The 19,105-nt window shown below is 26.6% G+C and overlaps 1 protein-coding gene across 1 annotated transcript; it reads left to right on the top strand.

Annotated features, from left to right (window-relative positions):
* Positions 1-721: 721 nt before the first annotated feature.
* On the top strand, positions 722-1,757 carry LOC107019841 (auxin-responsive protein SAUR50-like). Its single transcript, XM_015220209.2, has one exon. The coding sequence runs from the start codon at positions 921-923 to the stop codon at positions 1,431-1,433; it is 513 nt and encodes a 170-aa protein (XP_015075695.1). The 5' UTR covers positions 722-920; the 3' UTR covers positions 1,434-1,757.
* The last annotated feature ends 17,348 nt before the right edge of the window (positions 1,758-19,105 follow it).

Genomic DNA, 19,105 nt, shown 5'->3' with positions numbered 1-19,105 from the left:
AACCACTACATTCCCCCCCCCCCCTCCCATTTTCTGAGACATAAATTTATATTTCACATCATAATATTACATAAATTATAAACCAATCTATTTGAAAGGCAAATCATACAATAAAATAATTTAGTAATATAAAAAAAAAATTAGAGTAACAATAACTTACTAGTTGGAACTTATAAATAGGCTGAACTCGTAAAAAGATTCCTAAACTTGTTGGGTCTTTCCCTTCAAGTACTTCAACTATGTCATTTTCCTTTTGAATCATTGAACCACCCATAATTTATTCCTTTTAAATATCATTGGTCGATTTTGATATTTTTTTATTATAAATGTCTTTAGTTGTGTTCATATTGTAATGATTTTGATTGACTGTGTGTTAGTCTCATATTTGTTTTCCGATGTGTTCAAATGACTTGAACTAAAACACAATTATTCTCGAACATTTTCCCTATCAATTTGAATAATGAGTTCTGAAACAACATATATATACTTTATCGGTACCCCTCACAAAATTTGGTTCCACATTAGCCAACGATGTTTGAAAAGAATAAAGTATATGTGGTTCAATAATTCAATAGGAAATAGCATAATTGAGATACCTAAAGAAAAAAACCTAACAAATTTAAAATTTTTTTTATGTATTTGCCTTATAAATTATTAAAAAATATTTTTCATGTGATAAAATAATTTTTTTTCTTCACAAAAAATAATAATAATAATAATAATACTTAGATGAGGAATCACGAAATTATCTAGGTATATATTTTTGAGATATGAGATACCGTACCCACTACCACTCCACGCCCGCTCTTCAAGTCTTTCTAACTGCCATTCTTCTCCTATAAATTCTCTTTTCACAAATAACAATAAACCTCTCTCTCCTCTTTCTCTCTCTAACGCACATCCCCAGTATAGCACCAACAATGGCTTCTTCTTGCTCTATCAAAAAAGTTCACATGATAACCAAAATCGTTCGCCTTAAACAAGTCGTTAAGCGATGGAAGGACAACTCTCTTCGTACTCGTTCCGTTCTCTCTTACTCCTCTTCCGATTCCGACGAACCGGCGCAAACCGATTTGAACTGCAACCGCCGCCGTACGCCGTCCGGTTCATTAGCGGTTTACGTAGGGGTTGATGAGAATGAGCGGCGTCGGTTTGTGATTCCGACTCGATTTTTGAATCTACCTGTGTTCATTTCGTTACTTGATAAGGCGGAGGAGGAGTTCGGATATCAACCTACCGGAGGATTGATTTTGCCGTGTGAGGTTGACTTGTTCACGGAGATTTTGAAGCTGCTTGAAATTGATGAACAGAGATTTGGTGTTTTAGGGTTAGATGAGATTTTGATGGTAATTTCTGAATCTGATTTAGATCAGTCTTGTAAAGAAGCTGCTTCACATGGATTTGCTCCTCTGCTTCAGAAAACTAGGGTTTAACCCAACCCGACCCGACCCGACCCGGTATTTGAGGAGGAAGATTTAGGTTTTAGGGTTTTATTTTTCTTACCTTTGGCCTAACTTTGTGGAGATTTGTAGGATTTTATTTTGTTATTTTTCAACCATTTGTGAACCCAGAAATTTGGTTTTATGAAGGTTTGCTGGGTTACAAAAAGACGTTGGTCAATTTTTCTTTCCTTTTTTACCCCTAAGATTATTATGAGGGGGTCAACAAGCTGATTATGATTATTATTGTTCTTACTATTAAGAAAAAAATGGCTTGAAAAGTTATGAAATATTCTAGTAATTGATTTTGCTATGTCACTTATATTTTCATGAATTACTTATTTATTATAAATTATAACTATATATATAATCGTTGTTTTGTAAATATTTGTATTGTTTTTAACAGGTTTTTGCTCTCATTTTTTTTAATACTCCTTAATAATGCATTATAGAATTAAAAAGGGAAAAGAGTACTAAATAAAAAAGTTTATCAACCTTTCATTATGATTTTAATTATGCTCCTTTCAGAATTTCTTTTTATTTTTTTAAAAAAAGAATGAAATAGATCCAATTTGATCTGTATTCTGTACTACAGTATTTCGTACTTGACACCTCTTGTTTGTTTTATTAAAAAATATTTAAAGTATTCCCAAGTTTTTTTTTAATAAAAACAAATTCAAATAGAATTATTTTTAAAAATGTGAGGTGTTCAAAATGTTACACACCAGGGGATTTATCTAATTTCAACAAAATGCTTATCCAAGAACAAAGTTACAGCGATAATGGATTATATTTGAGTTTCCAAAAAATTAATATTCTTTTTCCTAAAAATGCTTCTAATATATCGAAAATTCATAATTTACCAAAAAAAGATGTTCACATTTCATTCAATGTGTTTTAAATTCAATTCTAGTTTTGAACAATTCAATTAGTTATTATTCCTTTCGTTTATATTATTTATTTATTTTTAACTTGACATATCATATAAACAAGTATTTTTACTATTTTTTAAAAATACAATAATTAATTTAAGACGATAAGAGTAAAATACTTAACCATAAGGATAAAATAAATATAAAGTAATAATTATCTTTTAATTTTTAAAACTAAACTCAAAATATCTATTTTGAATATAATAGAAAATAAAAACAGGCCGAAAAGAAATAGTAGTAAATTAAGAAAAGGATCATCTTTTACTTAAAAGTCACCTATTTTATCTTAACCGCCCCTATTTAAGACGATAAGTATATGCAATAGCATAAGCATAATTAATAGGTAAAAAGCTTATTCGTATCGAATATTTAACACTAAATTGATAAATACATATCATTTGTTTGAATTTATAATTTATTTTATTTCATTAAATTACGTAATAATAGATGTTGCATTGACTTGATGTATATTCCTGGTGAATAAGTTTTTTCCATAATTAGTAGTTCCTACCTTCGTTCATTTTTAGTTATCATAATTCTTTTAAGAGTCAAACAATAATAATTTTAATTAATATTTTATAAAATATTTTTCTATCATATTAATACGTAATCTTTAAAAAACACAATACGACAATTAAGAATAAACACAATCATATTACTAGCTTGTCCTTTTAAGAGTACTCTTAGCAAAATTGAGTAAAAGTTAAATATAGACAAAACTGACAGGTGATGCCAAACAGCACTTGCAAGTAAAAAGTAAAAAATAAAAAAAGTAGATATTTATGTTTTCTTGTACCAAAAAGACACCACATACGTTGCTTCTTCTTCTTTTTTTTCAGTTGAAATTTCTATTGTAGGTTCAACTATTTTATTTTATCAGATTCCATAAGGTTTTGTCTGGTAATAAATATCCATTTCTTGGAATTAATTTTCTGTACTTTACTTTTGCTTTATTTCTGCCATGGATTTAGAATGTACCAATTTATAAAACAACTTCATGCCTAATTATTTTGCCTTCTTTTGTTCAACTCAACTTTATCATACATATCATAACAGTACAACCCTAATTTGTTAATGGTAGTGTTTTGATGAGATTCTTTCAAAATTAGTTTAACAGTTTGAGTACAGTTCAAGTCTTATAAGAAAATTATTCTATCACATTAGCAATTAATATGAGATTTTTTCATTCTTCAACATCCAATTCATGCTTAATGGTGGACATCTAAGGTGTGGGAAAAATTAATTTGGGAGCATAAAATCGATGAGATGGATTACGCTTTGATACTATATAAAATATAGGGTAAATTACAGAATTACATATTTTCAAAGTAAAAATTATAATCTAATCCTTAAAAGTAATTCTTCAAAATGGATACAATAATATAAGCGATGATACATTAATCTGATGCGCGAGATACACTAGTCTGATGTGCGAGGTACATTTTATACATCATACACTAACCTGATACGCGAATACATTAATTTGATGCGCGAGATACACTAATTTAATGCGCCAGGTACAGTTTATACATGATACACTAATCTGATGCGCAAGATACACTAATTTGATGCGCGAGATACACTAACATGATGCGCGAGATACATTAATATGATACGCGAAAGTGAGGAATTTATAAAACTTATAGGAAATAATGATTATCAGTAAACTAAAAGATAGAATTTCCGTAATTAATCCTAAAATATATGACATCTGCGCCTGAATTATGGGATTGTATGTAAATGTTAGTATTCAAACTTTTGGTTATTGGGATTTTTTTTAGAAGTTCCATTTTAGTTTGATAATTTTAGATAAACATCCGTGTATAATATATTATTCTCAAATTTCATTTGTGAGATTATTCGATACGTTTATTGGTGTTATTAGTTGTTACCAAAAGAAGGTTGTTAGCTGTTCAATATTTGTTGTTGCATTTAATTTAATTAATTAATGATGTAATGATTTTGCTTTAATCTATTTTCTTTGTTTAAAATAGCTGTAAATCCATAAAGCATGATGACTCATTCTTGTTGGAGAGAATCTTACATGTAATTATGCTAATAGGGAAGTAGTGCTCCTCGATTTAATTTTAAAAATAATAATATTTTTAATAGAGACAAATTCATAATTCATAATTTATTAATTTTTATAATAATTTTAAATTATGTTATAATGATAATTAAATTCACAATCTTGAAATTAAATATAATGTTATATGCAAATAATTTGATCCAAAATTCCTCCGTATATATATATATATATATATATATATATTCTTTTCTTTTTAAACACAATAATTTTTTAATAAAATATAAGGTCATCTATTAAGATATAATTAGAGTTTTATAATTTTATTTTAAGTCAAACGATTCCAAATAGGAAATAGCACAATAATAAGTATTTTAGCTAGAAAGATACATTATAAGAAGTAGAGTCGTTAATATGGGCTAGGCCCGTTGGATCGACTTGGTCTAATCCGAGATTTAGTAGGGTTGGACTAAAATTTTCGGAGCTCATTTAAGAAAAGAACTTTTTAGCTCGGCCTGAATAAGTCTGCCGATTTGTGGGGCTTGAGAAATATTGGTAGAGCCAGTCCGTGGGACAATAAAAATTAATTAAAAAATATCATACCAAATTTAAAATTAAAAAGAGTCAAATTCAAAACAATTAGGTTAATATTTCTATTTAGATACTTATACTTTTACATGAAAAAAACTTAGTAAATATTTTATAAAGATAATTTTATTTAAGATTTTGATTAACAAGTAGTAACGTCAACAACATGTAATATTGTTTTGTCAATATTTATGATAACATTTTTAAATTATAATTTAATTTAATAATTATAAAAAATATATTATTTTTAAATGGTAAAATTGTATATAATATCAAACTATTAATTCAAATTAAATTGTATAATCATAATTTGATTTAATTGTACCCCATAGCAAACTGTTGTTATTTCACCTCTCTCCTAGTGAATCTCGCTCGTCACTCTTGTTCTCTCCCTCGCCTCTCTCGCTTTTATACAAACGCAAATGTATAGAATGCATTTGTATTTTTATAAAGCGAGGGAAAATTGTAAATATACATATATTTTTGTTCCTCTCTCTCCCCTCTCCCAGATCTTGCTCGCCACTCTTTCAGACTTCGCTCGTCACTCGCCTCTCTTCCCTTTATACAAAAATGCAAATGTATAAAATGTGTTTGTGTGTGTATAAAGCGAGAGAAAATTGTAAATATACATATATTTTCATTCCCCTCTCTCCCCTCTCCCATATCTCGCTCGCCACTCTTTCATATCTCACTCGCCTCGCTCACTTTATACAAATACAAATGTATACATTGTGTTTGTGTTTGTATAAAGCGAGAGAAAATTTATATATAAATACAAATGCATATATTTTCGTCTTATACATTTATAATAATACAAATACGATCGTTCCTTGCCTAATTTTCTTTTGTCTTTCTATCTTTCTCGCTTTATACAAACGCAGATTATACAATTGATTTTGTATATATGTATACCAAAGGAGACTATACAACTTCTTTCTTTTGTATATGTATAGCGAAATTATACAACTGTTTTCTTTTGTATGTGTATAACGAAGTATACATGTTTATGTTTGCTATGGAGTGCAATTATGCTAACTATAACTATAACATACAAATATGATTTTTATGTTTGTTATATGTGAAGGTTGCTCTTTTTAAAAAAGTGGGCTGGCCTGGTAAAGCCTATAGCCCACGTACTTATGGGTTGGACTGATCATTTTTTTGGTCCACATAAAAATGGGCTAGCCCTGCCTGACCCGTAAAATATCGAAGTCTGTATAAAATAGCCCCAACGAAATGAACTAACCCATATTGACAGCTCTAATAAGAAATTACAACTAGTATTTAACCTAAATTTGTTGATTCGAAAACATAAAGTTTGGATTCATTAATTTATGAAATGATAATAAAAAATAATTACACAATAGGTCAGTATATGATCATAGTTTTCTACTCAACATTTCTTTTAAACTTTAAACTTGTTATGGAAAATTCTTTTCTCAAACATCTATTGGAAAAAATTCTTTACACACTATATAAATAGAAATAAAATCACACTATATATTGTGTTGTGAAAATATATCGAACATGTTATTTTTATGTTATAATTATGCCTTAATTTATATGACACGTTATTTAAGTCAATTTAAGAAATATGACATATTTGATAAATAATGATACTTTAATTTTACAAATATTTTTTTTTTATTATTGTGATGGTTTATAATTACACTAGTACCTATGACGTATTTTAGGTATCAAAATTTAAATAATGTTTTTTTTTTCTAATGACAGTGGGAAATTAAGGCTAGGGTGTAAACAGATGGATTCAACTTTTCTTCATTTTCCTTTTCTTTATTTTCTTTTAAGTTTTTACTTGGACGTGAGACACGGCATAAATAAAATAATATTGGCTAAAATTTAATTAATTAAAATAAGATTCTAATAATGATTTAGATAATTAATATTTCAAAAAAAAATTAATAATATCATAATTATAAGTCATAGCAATATAATATTTTGTCCATAAATGTATTACAAAACTTTTTCTCTTTTCTAATTCTTTTTCTTAAGAGTATTTATCTTTTGTTTGTTTTTTGAAAAAAATTGAGTAAGTCTTAGATAACAATTTTGAACTTTCTCTTCAAAATTAGTTTACCACATATAATGAATACCAAAAATACTTGCAAGAAAAAATTAGAAAACCAGAAATTATTTTATAATATACTTGTGGACAAAAAAGAAGATAATACTAGTAGGGAAAAAGATCAGAAAAGGAGGATTGTTTTAATAATATATTTATGAATAAGATAATATATTATTATTATTATTGTGGTATTGTTATTTTTCTAATGTCATATATATATATATATATATTAATTATCTAAATTAAATTTAAAATTTTATTTTAATTGAGATAAATCTTAACGTTATTTTTTATCTATGTCATGTGTTTCAGATCAAAAGCAAGAACTTGAGGAAAATTGAGAGATGAGAAATAGAGAGGAGCCTGATCCTACATAGGTTGGTTTCATTTGATTTTTCACTAAAAAAAAAATACCCAAATCAAATATGTCAATTTATTAAACCTAAAAATCAAATCAAATCAAACTACGTGAAGTTGAGTTTTTTTGTTCTAGCTTTAGTCGATTTGTTTGATCTTTTTTTTATTACTTTTTTTACAACTACATGGTGATTGAAAAAAAAAATCAAATATATTTTATTTACCTTTGTGATAAGCTAAATTTTAAAACGTTAAATGAATAGAAATCTGCAAAAAAAAAAAAAGGATAAAAATTCACATGAGTATGAAATACTCTTATTGAAATATCAACATTTATTATGTAAAATTTATAAGATTAAAGACTACAATCAAACTGCGTACAAAACAAAATGTACAAAGTAAAAAATTAACTTCAAATCTAAAAACCTATAACAGTATGTAACTTTTTGATCTGAATACAAAATAATGTGTTTACAAAAAGTTAACAAACCCAAATTTGAAATAGTATAGCTAAACATTGAAAATTATAAATTAAATAAAAATATATTAACAAAGTAGGTTATAATTAATATTTTTTATTCTATGTTATATATATACATAAATACTTATTCTATTCAATTTTTTTTTAAAAAAATATCAAATCAAATTAAAAATGAATAATTATTTTTTATTTCACTATCAAATAAAATCAATAAATCATATTTATGATTTGACTTATACATTCAATCTTTATAGCGCACAGAAATTACGTATTCTTGCTTAATAGACTAGTACAATTTGCGGGACTTCCTGTCCTTCTATTTTATTGTTTTTTTACTTAGTTCGATTGATTATCATAATTTTTATTTTGTTATTAAAAATTTAAATTATCATGCAATTTTTTTCTCTGGTCACCCATCGGCCAGCAAAATCCCTAACATTTAAAGAAATTATACGAAATATAAAACTTATATTTATAATAATAATAATAACTCACATTTTTATTCTACTTTCAACAAGATTAGGGATATTATAGATTTTCTCTTTCTTCTTAACTTATTTTTTTATTTTTTTCAAGTGTCCTAAACTTTTTCTATTTTTTGTTTTTTTGGTAACTTTAGAAATATCTTCGCCTAACCAACTTATTTCTTTATTTATTTTTTGAAGAACCATTTTGAAGCTTCATTTTAAATATGAGCTTTTTTAAAATAATTAAATTTTAGGTGGGCATACTTGGAATTCATTAGTAGAAGCATATAAACGAGACTATATACAAAATTTGAGTAGTATTGACGATTTATAAATTGACTTGCATTTAAAATTTAGAGTAAAAAAATATAACATTATATGTCACATGCACGTCATATGTATATCTCTTACACACATATATATAGACACACATATGTACATCATGTATATAATGTTGTTTTATAAGACATATATGAGATATATGCAACATATATGTATATAATACATAAAACGATAACATCCTTTACGCCACGAAAAATATATTTCTCTTATTTTCCACACCTCCTCTATCATAGCACCACCATAACCAACAACCACCCGTCATTCCAGCATAACAATACAAAAACTATTTTAATACAAAAAACAAATGTTGTAGTGGTTGGGTTAAATTGCCACAAAAATAAAATGTATTGGTATATTGGGTAATTATTTAAAAGTGTCTACAAATAAATAAATAAAAATAGTACTCATAAATTGGCATGTAATGTAAAATTCTCAATATCCTCTCTGGCTCTCTCTTACACGTTAGAATAATCACTTATATTCTTCTCTTCTTTTTTAATTTGATATTTTTACATTTACATTTACATTAGATGATAATTGAACAAAGCCAAAGAAAAAAGGATTCTTTCTAATTTACAAGTAGTGAAATTCACTAAGAGATTCTTTGTGAATGGAGGAGTGTGTAGCAACAGTATAATATAATATATACACATTATTCAATGTATATACGATGTATAAATAATGTATAATCTGTTCAAATAATATATATTCACATTATAATGTGTATATCAGTATTCCTCTTCCTTGTTCTAATTATTATCTTCTTCACTTGTGCTTGAGATTGGTTATTGTTTGCTGATTTTTGTTTTTAATTTGGTAATAGAACTTAGCAAAATTGGTTGCAGGAATGAAAACTTCTGAGAAGAAAACATTGATAGCAATTTTCTGTGAGTGGAAGAGTCTGTGGTGGAAATTTAATATCTATACATGGTGTATACACATTGTTTATACATAACATAATATATATAAAGTGTATACATGATGTATAATATGTATAAATGGTGTATGTTCACATAACAATGTGTATATCAATGTTTGTTCTTCTTCCTCGAGGAGCCTGAATTGGTCAAACCTACTTTTTAGTCATTTTAAATTTTGGAAGTATTTGGTTAAGTTAAAATAAGTTTACAATGACTTAATAAAAGTTAGAGAGTGTTGGATTGACTTAAAAGTTGGTCAAACCTACTTTTAAGTCATTTTTTTTATTTCTGGAAGTATTTGACAAATACAAAAAATAATTTAAAATAAATAAAAAATCACTTAAAATAAGTTGAGGAGTGTTAAGCAAGGTAAAAAATGACGTAAAATAAATTAAAAATGACTTAAAATAAGTCAAAAATCAGAAGTATGTCTTCCCCTACTTTTTATTTTTTGCTTAATAGTCATTTCAATTTGATTTTTTATTTTTGACTTAAAAGCTACTTTTTTAAGTCAATCCAAACAGACTCTTAATCAAAATAAACACTCCCCCTACTTTTTCTTTTTTCACTTACAAGTCATTTAAGTTGATTATTTTTTTTTTAGAACTTAAAAACTACTACTTTTTTCCGTCAATCTAAACGAGCCGTCCCCACTTTCGATCTTTTATTATTTCAGTTTTTCACTGGACTTTGACTATGTCTCTCAAAAAATCTCAATACATATCGTGATTGAAATGAGATCGGGTGTTTTCACGTCTTACCGTAGAACCATTATTAATTAGTACCATTCCCTTCCATGTATAATAAATTTAGTATCTTCAAAGAATTATAGAGACAAAAACAAAGAATCCTTCTTCTTCTTGTCCAACCTTCCCTCATCTTTTCTTATCTCCTTCTTCTTCATTTTTGTTGCTCGAGTTTTATTGAATTGATAGTGAAGCTAGCACAAGTAGTGATAACAATGGTGAAAATTATCGAGAATGATTCTCTGTGAGGAGTGAGTGTGGTAAAGGTAAAATATATACACTTTCACTTTATTAGTGTCTATACATTATGTATATAAGGTGCACAACATGTATAACACGTATAAATAGTATATATCCCCATTATAATATGTGTGTGTATATTTTCTTAATTAACAATGTTTGTGAGCAGTGTAAATATTTTACAGAATAATTATACCCTAGAGAAAAGACATAAAATCATCATTGAAGTTGTTTCGAATTTTCAAAAAGACACTTTAACTTTGCGAGTGTCCTATTACTCCACGAAACTATCTAAATCTACAATAAATATACCATTTTGACTAATTTTAACACCACTCGTGTTGTCACAGCATATGGGCGCGTGAAGCACTGTTGATACAGCTTCAGACCAATGTAAAATTGTCATTTGACACTTCCAATTTGCCTTATTGAAAAAAATATAACAACTCATGTATTGATTATTTTTTTTTTAACTTTATTAAGAATAGTTTTTAATTTTTCAAATCTTTTTTCTCATCTTCCCTACCATCATTAGCTTACCCATATTTCTTGAGCATCGATGTCTTCCTTAATTTCTTTTTCTCTTTTCCTTTCTGGCATTTTTTTAAAAACTAATGTTATTGAGTTTCTTTTTTTTTTTTTGAAAAACAAATTAGTTTAGTGATTTTTTTTCTCTTACAAATCAAGATTGGAATCTGGGAGTAGTTATACTATGAAAAATTGAATTTGGAAGTACGAGTTGGAGAAGGTGGTGATTTAAATGTCAAATTTTGACTTGGTAATATTTGAGTATTTAGATTTTAATTATTTGAAGATATTTATTTTCATAAATAAATTAATTGATAGTAATTTGACTAAAAATTGATAGTGCTGCTGCGAAATTTGCTCAGCCACAATGGATTTGAAGATTCTTGCAGCACAAAGAGAATGAGAAAGAATAGAGTTGAGGTGAAGAAGAAAGAGAAAAAAAGAACATAGTTGAGGCGAAGAAGATAGAGAAAAAAGGAAAATTAGAAAAAAAAAAAGAAATACAAAGAAATTAGATAAAAATATTAAAATTATTTTTAACACGTGGCAAGAGACTATTAGTGCGTGACATACAAATATTTTTGTACAAGTGGTATTGAGTGAAAAATGGGGTATACATTCTATTTTTAAATTGTCTAATGGGTTAATAGGACACCCGCAAAATTAAGGTATCTTTTAAAAATTCGAAATAGCTTCAATGGTAATTTTATGTATTTTCTCTTATATCCTATAAATACACATTTTTCAAATACATGTAAATAATATATAAGGTGAACGTTTGTATTACATTGTACATGATGTGCACACTTTATTTTAGTTTTTCTTACATAAAATTTTCTTCTTTGACTCCAATTACATCAAATTGAGTTGTATATTCTTCGTGCCAATCAACTATTAGTGCATGGGGATATTTTTTTATCATAACTCCAATTCTCTCTCTTTCAAAATTCTATGTTACATAATATATTTTATCTCGATTATATGGATTATACTGCGATGTATGATTTGATTAAAATGATGATTTTTTAAATTTAAAAGAGAATCACTATTAAAAAAAAACCCCAAATTGCCAACAAATTTTACTAACAACTTAAGTTGGTTAATATTTTATTAACAAATTATTAACATAATTCTAACTGACTTATATTTTAAACTTAACAATAAAACTCTAACAGATTACCAACAAAAATCTTACTAAGTATTTTAGTTGGTAAATATGGCGGGAAAAAATAGCGCCAAATTTAGCAACATTCTATCAATGGATTACCAATTGAGAGTGGCGTAGCCACATACTGTCGAGAAAATTAGCATATATACAAGTAAAATGATATACGAAATGACTAAATAACCTATTTTGGACACCCTTAACATAACAAGTTGCTATTTTTGGACACACTTTAAGAAATTTCTGGCTCCGCCACTGCCAACTGAAATATTACTAACGTACATCTTTTGTTGGTAATATTACCAACGAAGTATATATCGGTTGGTAAATACGACCAAATTTTTTTTTATATAATTTAATAACATATTACCAATGCATAACTAACCAAACATTTGCCAACGACTGGATTGTGTTGCTAAATTTACCAATCAAATATAAATATGTTGGTAATTAGTAAGGAAATGTAATTTGTTGGTAGACTTGCCAACCAATATCAAAAGATTGTAGTTAGAAAATTACTAATATCATTAAAATAGTTGATAATATATCAATCGATCATTAATTCATTGGTAATATTTACCAACATATTAATTATTAGTTGGTAATATTACATATGAATGTTTAGTTGAATAGTAACTATTACCAAATGTGATAAGATTTATTTGTAAATTATTAATTACTAACTTATATTTGAATAGTTAAAGTTAAATGTGATAAAATTTATTCATAAATGGGTAATTAGGAATAATATTTTGTTTTTTTTTCATTTCTTAAAAGTAGCCAACCATTTTCAATAAACTAATTACTATCGGTTGGTAAAAAAGTAAATTATAAAATTACAATAAAATATAAATTTATGTTGTTATAAATTGTGTTTTGAGTTTGAGAATTTAATGAAACCGAAAAGCTAACTTCTATAATTATAGGAGTTAAAAATAAGAAAGAAAAAATAATCCACATCTCTTTAATTAATGCCGATTGGTTGCATATGGTTAAAAAAAACTATAAAAATATCTTTATATTCCTTTTTGGCTATTACATGTTTCTATTTTTTAAGACTATTAAGCGCTAATTAATATGGGAAAATTGTATATAATGACAAACTAATAAATCAAATTAAATGCTATGATTTTACTTTGATTGAATTGTGCCCTGTAGCAAACTGTTTGTCAATCACCTCTCTCCCTTAAACTCTCGCTCGCCACTCTCCCACTCTCGCTCCATCTCTCGCTCGCTCCCTCTCACTTTTATATAGACACAAGTGTATAAAATGTGTTTCTATTTGTATAAAGCGAGAAAAAATTGTATATATACATATATTTTCATTCCTTTCTCTCCCCTCTCCCAGATCTCGCCGCCACTCTCCCAGATCTCGCTCGCCACCCTCGTCTCTGTCTCTTATACAAACAGAAACGAAATGTATAAATTGCATTTCTGTTTGTATAAAGAGAGAGAAAATTGTATATACACTTGCAAATACATATATCTTCGTCCTATACACTTATAATTATACAATACAAATATTTCCCTGCCCAATTTTCTTTTTTCTTTCTCTCTTTCTCGTTTTATGCATACACAAATTATACAATTGATTTGTATGCAACTGCTTTCTTTTGTATATGTATAGCGAATTAGACAAGGATAAATTACTTATATACACATCTTTATTTTTCATTATTTCTATTATTCCCTACCATTTTAAAATATTTCCAAAATCCCTCTTTTTCCTTTCAATCCTCATTTTTTCGGATACATAAAGTTTTACAAGTTCCTCATCCTATTTTTACTCCTTATTTCACTCCCTCAATCTCCCTATTTTAACTCACTCAATATGTTCCTATTTTCACTCCCTCAATCTTTACTTCCTTCATTTTTTAATTTTCAGATTTGTTCTCTCACATCTCATTTATTTTGAATCTTAAATTTCTCTTTGTTAGTGTCATCACTGATATGATAAATCACTTTCACAGTAAATTTTATTTTATGCAATGTATCATATTCATATTTAAGGTATTGATATATAACCCTAATATTGTTGAATATAACGTATCATTTATATGTATCAAGTTTTTTAATGTATCATAAGTCTTGTTCAAATTTGAAAGGCTATATAAAGAACAATAAATTAGTTGTATCTGCACCCTTTCATATTTGTTCACATGTGATGTATATGTACATATTACCCAATAATAATCTTGATTTATAAACCATAGTGTTCTATAAGTGGAGCATTGTGTATCAGATCCAACAATAGGTATATGATACACATTCATTATTTGAAAAATAATCTTATTTATCGTATAATCTGCACATCTATAACTAATTATAGACTTCAAACTAAAATTTGTTTAAGACTAAAAAATGAATACAAAGAAATGTGAAGGAACGAACAACCATGACATAATTGCTTAGAAACATCTTGTTTGAAAAAACAATGATGAGACTAGATTATATATGATAGTCAAGACATCTATTTTTATGTGAACTGGGAGTTGTTAATTCTTTAAATAAACTATATATTATAATAAAGAATACAAATCGCTAATTTTATGATAAAGAGAATTTAATATTATTTTTAAACTTAGCTAATGGTTCTATATATAAATATCACCTTCAATTGATACTTAAGTGCCTTTTTTGTTTCAGTGTAAAAAGAAAGTGGATATTTTCTTCTTTTTTTGTTTTATTTTTTTGAAAATTTATTTTTGCAATAGAATTTTAAAAAACAGTAAGCAAAGTTTGATTTGCTAAAAAATTAAATTTTAAAACTACATGTATGTGATACTTATAACTATCAATGTATCGATCTAAAAGAATATTTTACGGGCAATCTTTACTTCTCTAATGTATCAAATAGGATTACACTACTTAGCAATGTATTAAAGAGTTTAGTAATAGTAATGTATCATGAGTAATACATTCTTCTTGTCGACAATGTATCTCGTCTAGTTGAAATCTACCACAATTACATATTTTTTTCAACCTTATTGTGTCAGATTCATTTCCAACTAGTTCATGATACATTATGTAATGTATCTGAACCATATTGAATGGTACCATCTAAAGAACACTGAGACATATCCAAACTTTCACAGATCCATACTTAAGTAAATTGAAGCCATTCATCACCATCATAACATAATTTTTATGGAAATTAGAAATAGAAGCAGAAGTCCAGAAATATTCAAAAAGACAGCAAAAACAAATTATTGAATTGAATGCAACTCGATTTACAATTCTTGGCAGCTTAGGCAAAAGACTTCCACTCTTTGTTTTCTCTAGTCAGCTCTGCTCTCATTCTTCTGATATCTGCTTCCTTCTTCGTTCTCTCTTGCTTCTCAATCTCATATTGATGAAGAGCGACCTAGACATGGGTTTTGCCCATGGTTACCATAAAGCAAAGGCTCCAACAGACATAGCAAAGAACGTCGCATCTTTCACCATCTTCGTTAAGTTTTGAGTCCTCTCAACTCAGGGTACTACTACAATCTTGTCGCTTCGGATTCATAAGTGAAACAGATTGTCCAACAAGCTTCATAAATCACATCTCTCACCCAACCTCAACAAAATCAATATATTCATCTTCTACAACGATTTTTTCGAGTTATTTGAATTTAGAACTTTTTCGACAGTAATGGTTCCTCGATGGAGAAGTTGTGAATGTGAAATTTCAAATTTGTGAACCTGTTAGGTATTAGATGGAGTATTTACAACATGTTATGAGTGATTTATGGGATTGAAATTAATTAAAATAAAATTTACGTTATTTTTTCCTTTTTAAGCGCAACAACGCCATATTTGAATGTAACATGAATTATGTATCCGGCCACCACTTATGTATCCATATCCTCTTATTTTAAGGGATTTTTGTAAAATGAAAACTAATAGGGATAGAATGTAATTTATATCTCATACTATGTGATTCCTATAATTTATACATTATACAATTGGTTTCTTTGTATATGTATAGCGAATACATATTTATGTTTGCTATGGAGTGCAATTATGAAAAAGCTATAACATACAAATATGAATTTTGTGTTTGGTATATGTGAAAGTTGTTCAATTAATATTGAGCTATATGTTGCCAATTGTGTATAATAGTTAACTGTTTGTGTTAATTCCTCAGATTTTGAGATAAATGGGAAAAAAGCCTATCTATTTTGGCAGCCCTATTGCTAGTTTTAGGACGGGAAACTTACATAAATATACTACAATAAAAAAATATTTACCATTTATAACAATTATATATTTTTTTCACTTGATCAGTTTTAATTCATTTATAATAGAAGTTTAATACATATTACAAAGAACAATTTATTATTCACATATAATACAAGTTTTAATGATGGATAATACATTTATCACACATTTTAATAATTTATGATACAATGTGTCAAATTTTTACCAAACAAACATAATATATTTTAAAAAACAATTATAATTCATATATATTGCATACATAATTCATTTTTAATTCATTTCACATATTTAACATAATATTGCTATAAATGGTAATAAATAAAAAATATCACTAAAATCAGTAATTATTTATTATTGGGAAAATGTATCAGTTTATGTAATTTTTCCTTTTAGGACAGGGAGATTGGGTCAAAGCCCAAAATCATGAATTAGGCCGAAGAATTGACCCAGATGGACAGAAACCATACTTGGGCCCAATACTTCTCCCTCTTAATTATTTATGAGAAAATTAGCTATATAGACATAATATAAAACATATTTAGTTATGATAACAACACTTTAAAATATTTGTTTAATATATCATAATGATAATATTTTCAAAAATAATTTGTATTCACATTTATTATTTTTGAGATTTCCTTTTATTAATTAAAAGATTTCATAACTGGACCAAACTCTAACCAATAACAAATTTAAAATAAAAAACAATTACAACATTCTCTCCTCATCTTGTTTCTCCCTTTTTTATGTCATTCTCTAAAAAAAATTCTCACCTTTCAAGTTCCCAAATTTTCTTTATTCTTCAAACAAAAGTTATTCAAAATTTGATTCTTCAACAAAATCTATACATTAATTCAAGGACTTTCTTGGTTGATAAACAATCAGTATACATTATTTCATCAAATTTCGAAAAACATGAAGAACACCAAAGTGAAGAATAATTTCCTAATAGTTTGTTTTGTATTTATAATTTCTTTTAGATTTTTGTATTATTTTTCAATTTGTATTCAAACCATTATATGTATGCTTTCAATATTTGCATTCATTCAAAATCTCATGTTGTATAGTCATGAATTTTGTATTTGTTCTTAATTTATATTCATCATAACGATATGCGAACTAGTTGTGTATTTTATTTATAGGAATAACAACTTTCTATTAGTTTGTTTTGTTTTTATAGTTTTTCTCTTTAGAATTTTTCATCATTCTCAATTCGTATTCAAACCGATACGTGTGCTTTTAATATTTGTATTTATTCAAAATCTCAGGTTGCATAGTTTATGAATCTTGTATTAGTTCGTAACTTAGGTTCATTCCAAAGGTATACCAACTAGTTATGTATCTTATTTAAGAATGATTACAACAAATATTCATTTATTGTTTTTCAGTTTTATTTTCACTTTCCCATCATATTATTTTTGTATTTTATATATCATTATACAAAATACAGTATAAAAACTAGAATGAATACAAATATAAATAATATATCTATTGGAATGAATACGACTTAGGAAAGGATACATAATTTTAAAGAGAAAAATAAATACAAAAAAACTACATGAATACTAATATGTTTATATTAAATAACTACAAATTCATTTGATGTACGTATTGAAATCAGGGTCCGATCTAGGATTTGGAGGTCATGGGTGCCATAACGTTCAGGTAAGATAAAATGATCGGTTACTTTAATTTTTGGTTACAATTCAGAATACTGATTTTTTTTTTATAAATAAGTTGATCAAATATGCATGTTAGTAATATCTTCTTTTAGATATTCTGAGATTAGAATTTTTCTTCCTTTTTTGGAATTAGATCTCTTATTTGCTGAAACTTTGAGAGAAAAAAAATATTGCATCAAAATTTGAGTTTGTATAAACCATCTAATAGTATTAACAGAATATATTCATATTACATTGACTTTATGTGTTATTGCAGATATATGATAGGCAAAGAATAAAAACTTTAGTTCCAGCCTAGTCATCTTACTTAGCAAGAACATCGATGAAGATTAAAAGAACCTTTAATTTTTTTAAAAAAAAGCTCAAATAATATTTTTCATTATTTCTTAAAACTTATATTTTTAAAAAATTACTATTTAAATATTTTTTTAAAAAACTACTAATTTGTTTAGTAATTACTTGCTTTGATAACAAATCTTAAAGTTTAAACTTAATTCAAATTCTTCGATGAGTTATTCTCGTATTAATTAATTATAAATCTTTTATTTGAAATTTTTTGAAACTTTCTTTACTTTAGTCATATTTTAGACAAGAATGTTCTCTTTTATATTCAATTGGTTTTTCTATTTTAAATCTTTTGAAATTTAAAGTTGTCTTAATCTTTCTAAAAAATTAAGTGGCGATTCTTTTCCCAAATAAAAATAAATAAAATACTCTCCAAACTTAAAAGACATCTATTTAATATTTTAATAGAAAGAAGATGTTTTTTATTCTTATTTTTATATAAATCTGATTTAGCTCAAGTTGATGTTTCCTTAAGTGATTGAAAGAGGTTCTAGAACAATTTTTCTTAGATTATTAATTGACGAACTTATATGTTCAATGTCGTATTTTATCCATGAT

The sequence above is a fragment of the Solanum pennellii genome, chromosome 5, assembly GCF_001406875.1.
Source record: "Solanum pennellii chromosome 5, SPENNV200".
Classification (NCBI taxonomy): domain Eukaryota; kingdom Viridiplantae; phylum Streptophyta; class Magnoliopsida; order Solanales; family Solanaceae; genus Solanum; species Solanum pennellii.
Note: the sequence above shows the minus strand (reverse complement) of the source record. Positions and strands in the feature narration are given on the sequence as shown.

What these genes read in the sequence shown, in the direction of transcription:
- LOC107019841 (XM_015220209.2), top strand. Translation starts at nt 921, where the DNA reads ATGGCTTCTTCTTGCTCTATCAAAAAAGTTCACATGATAACCAAAATC.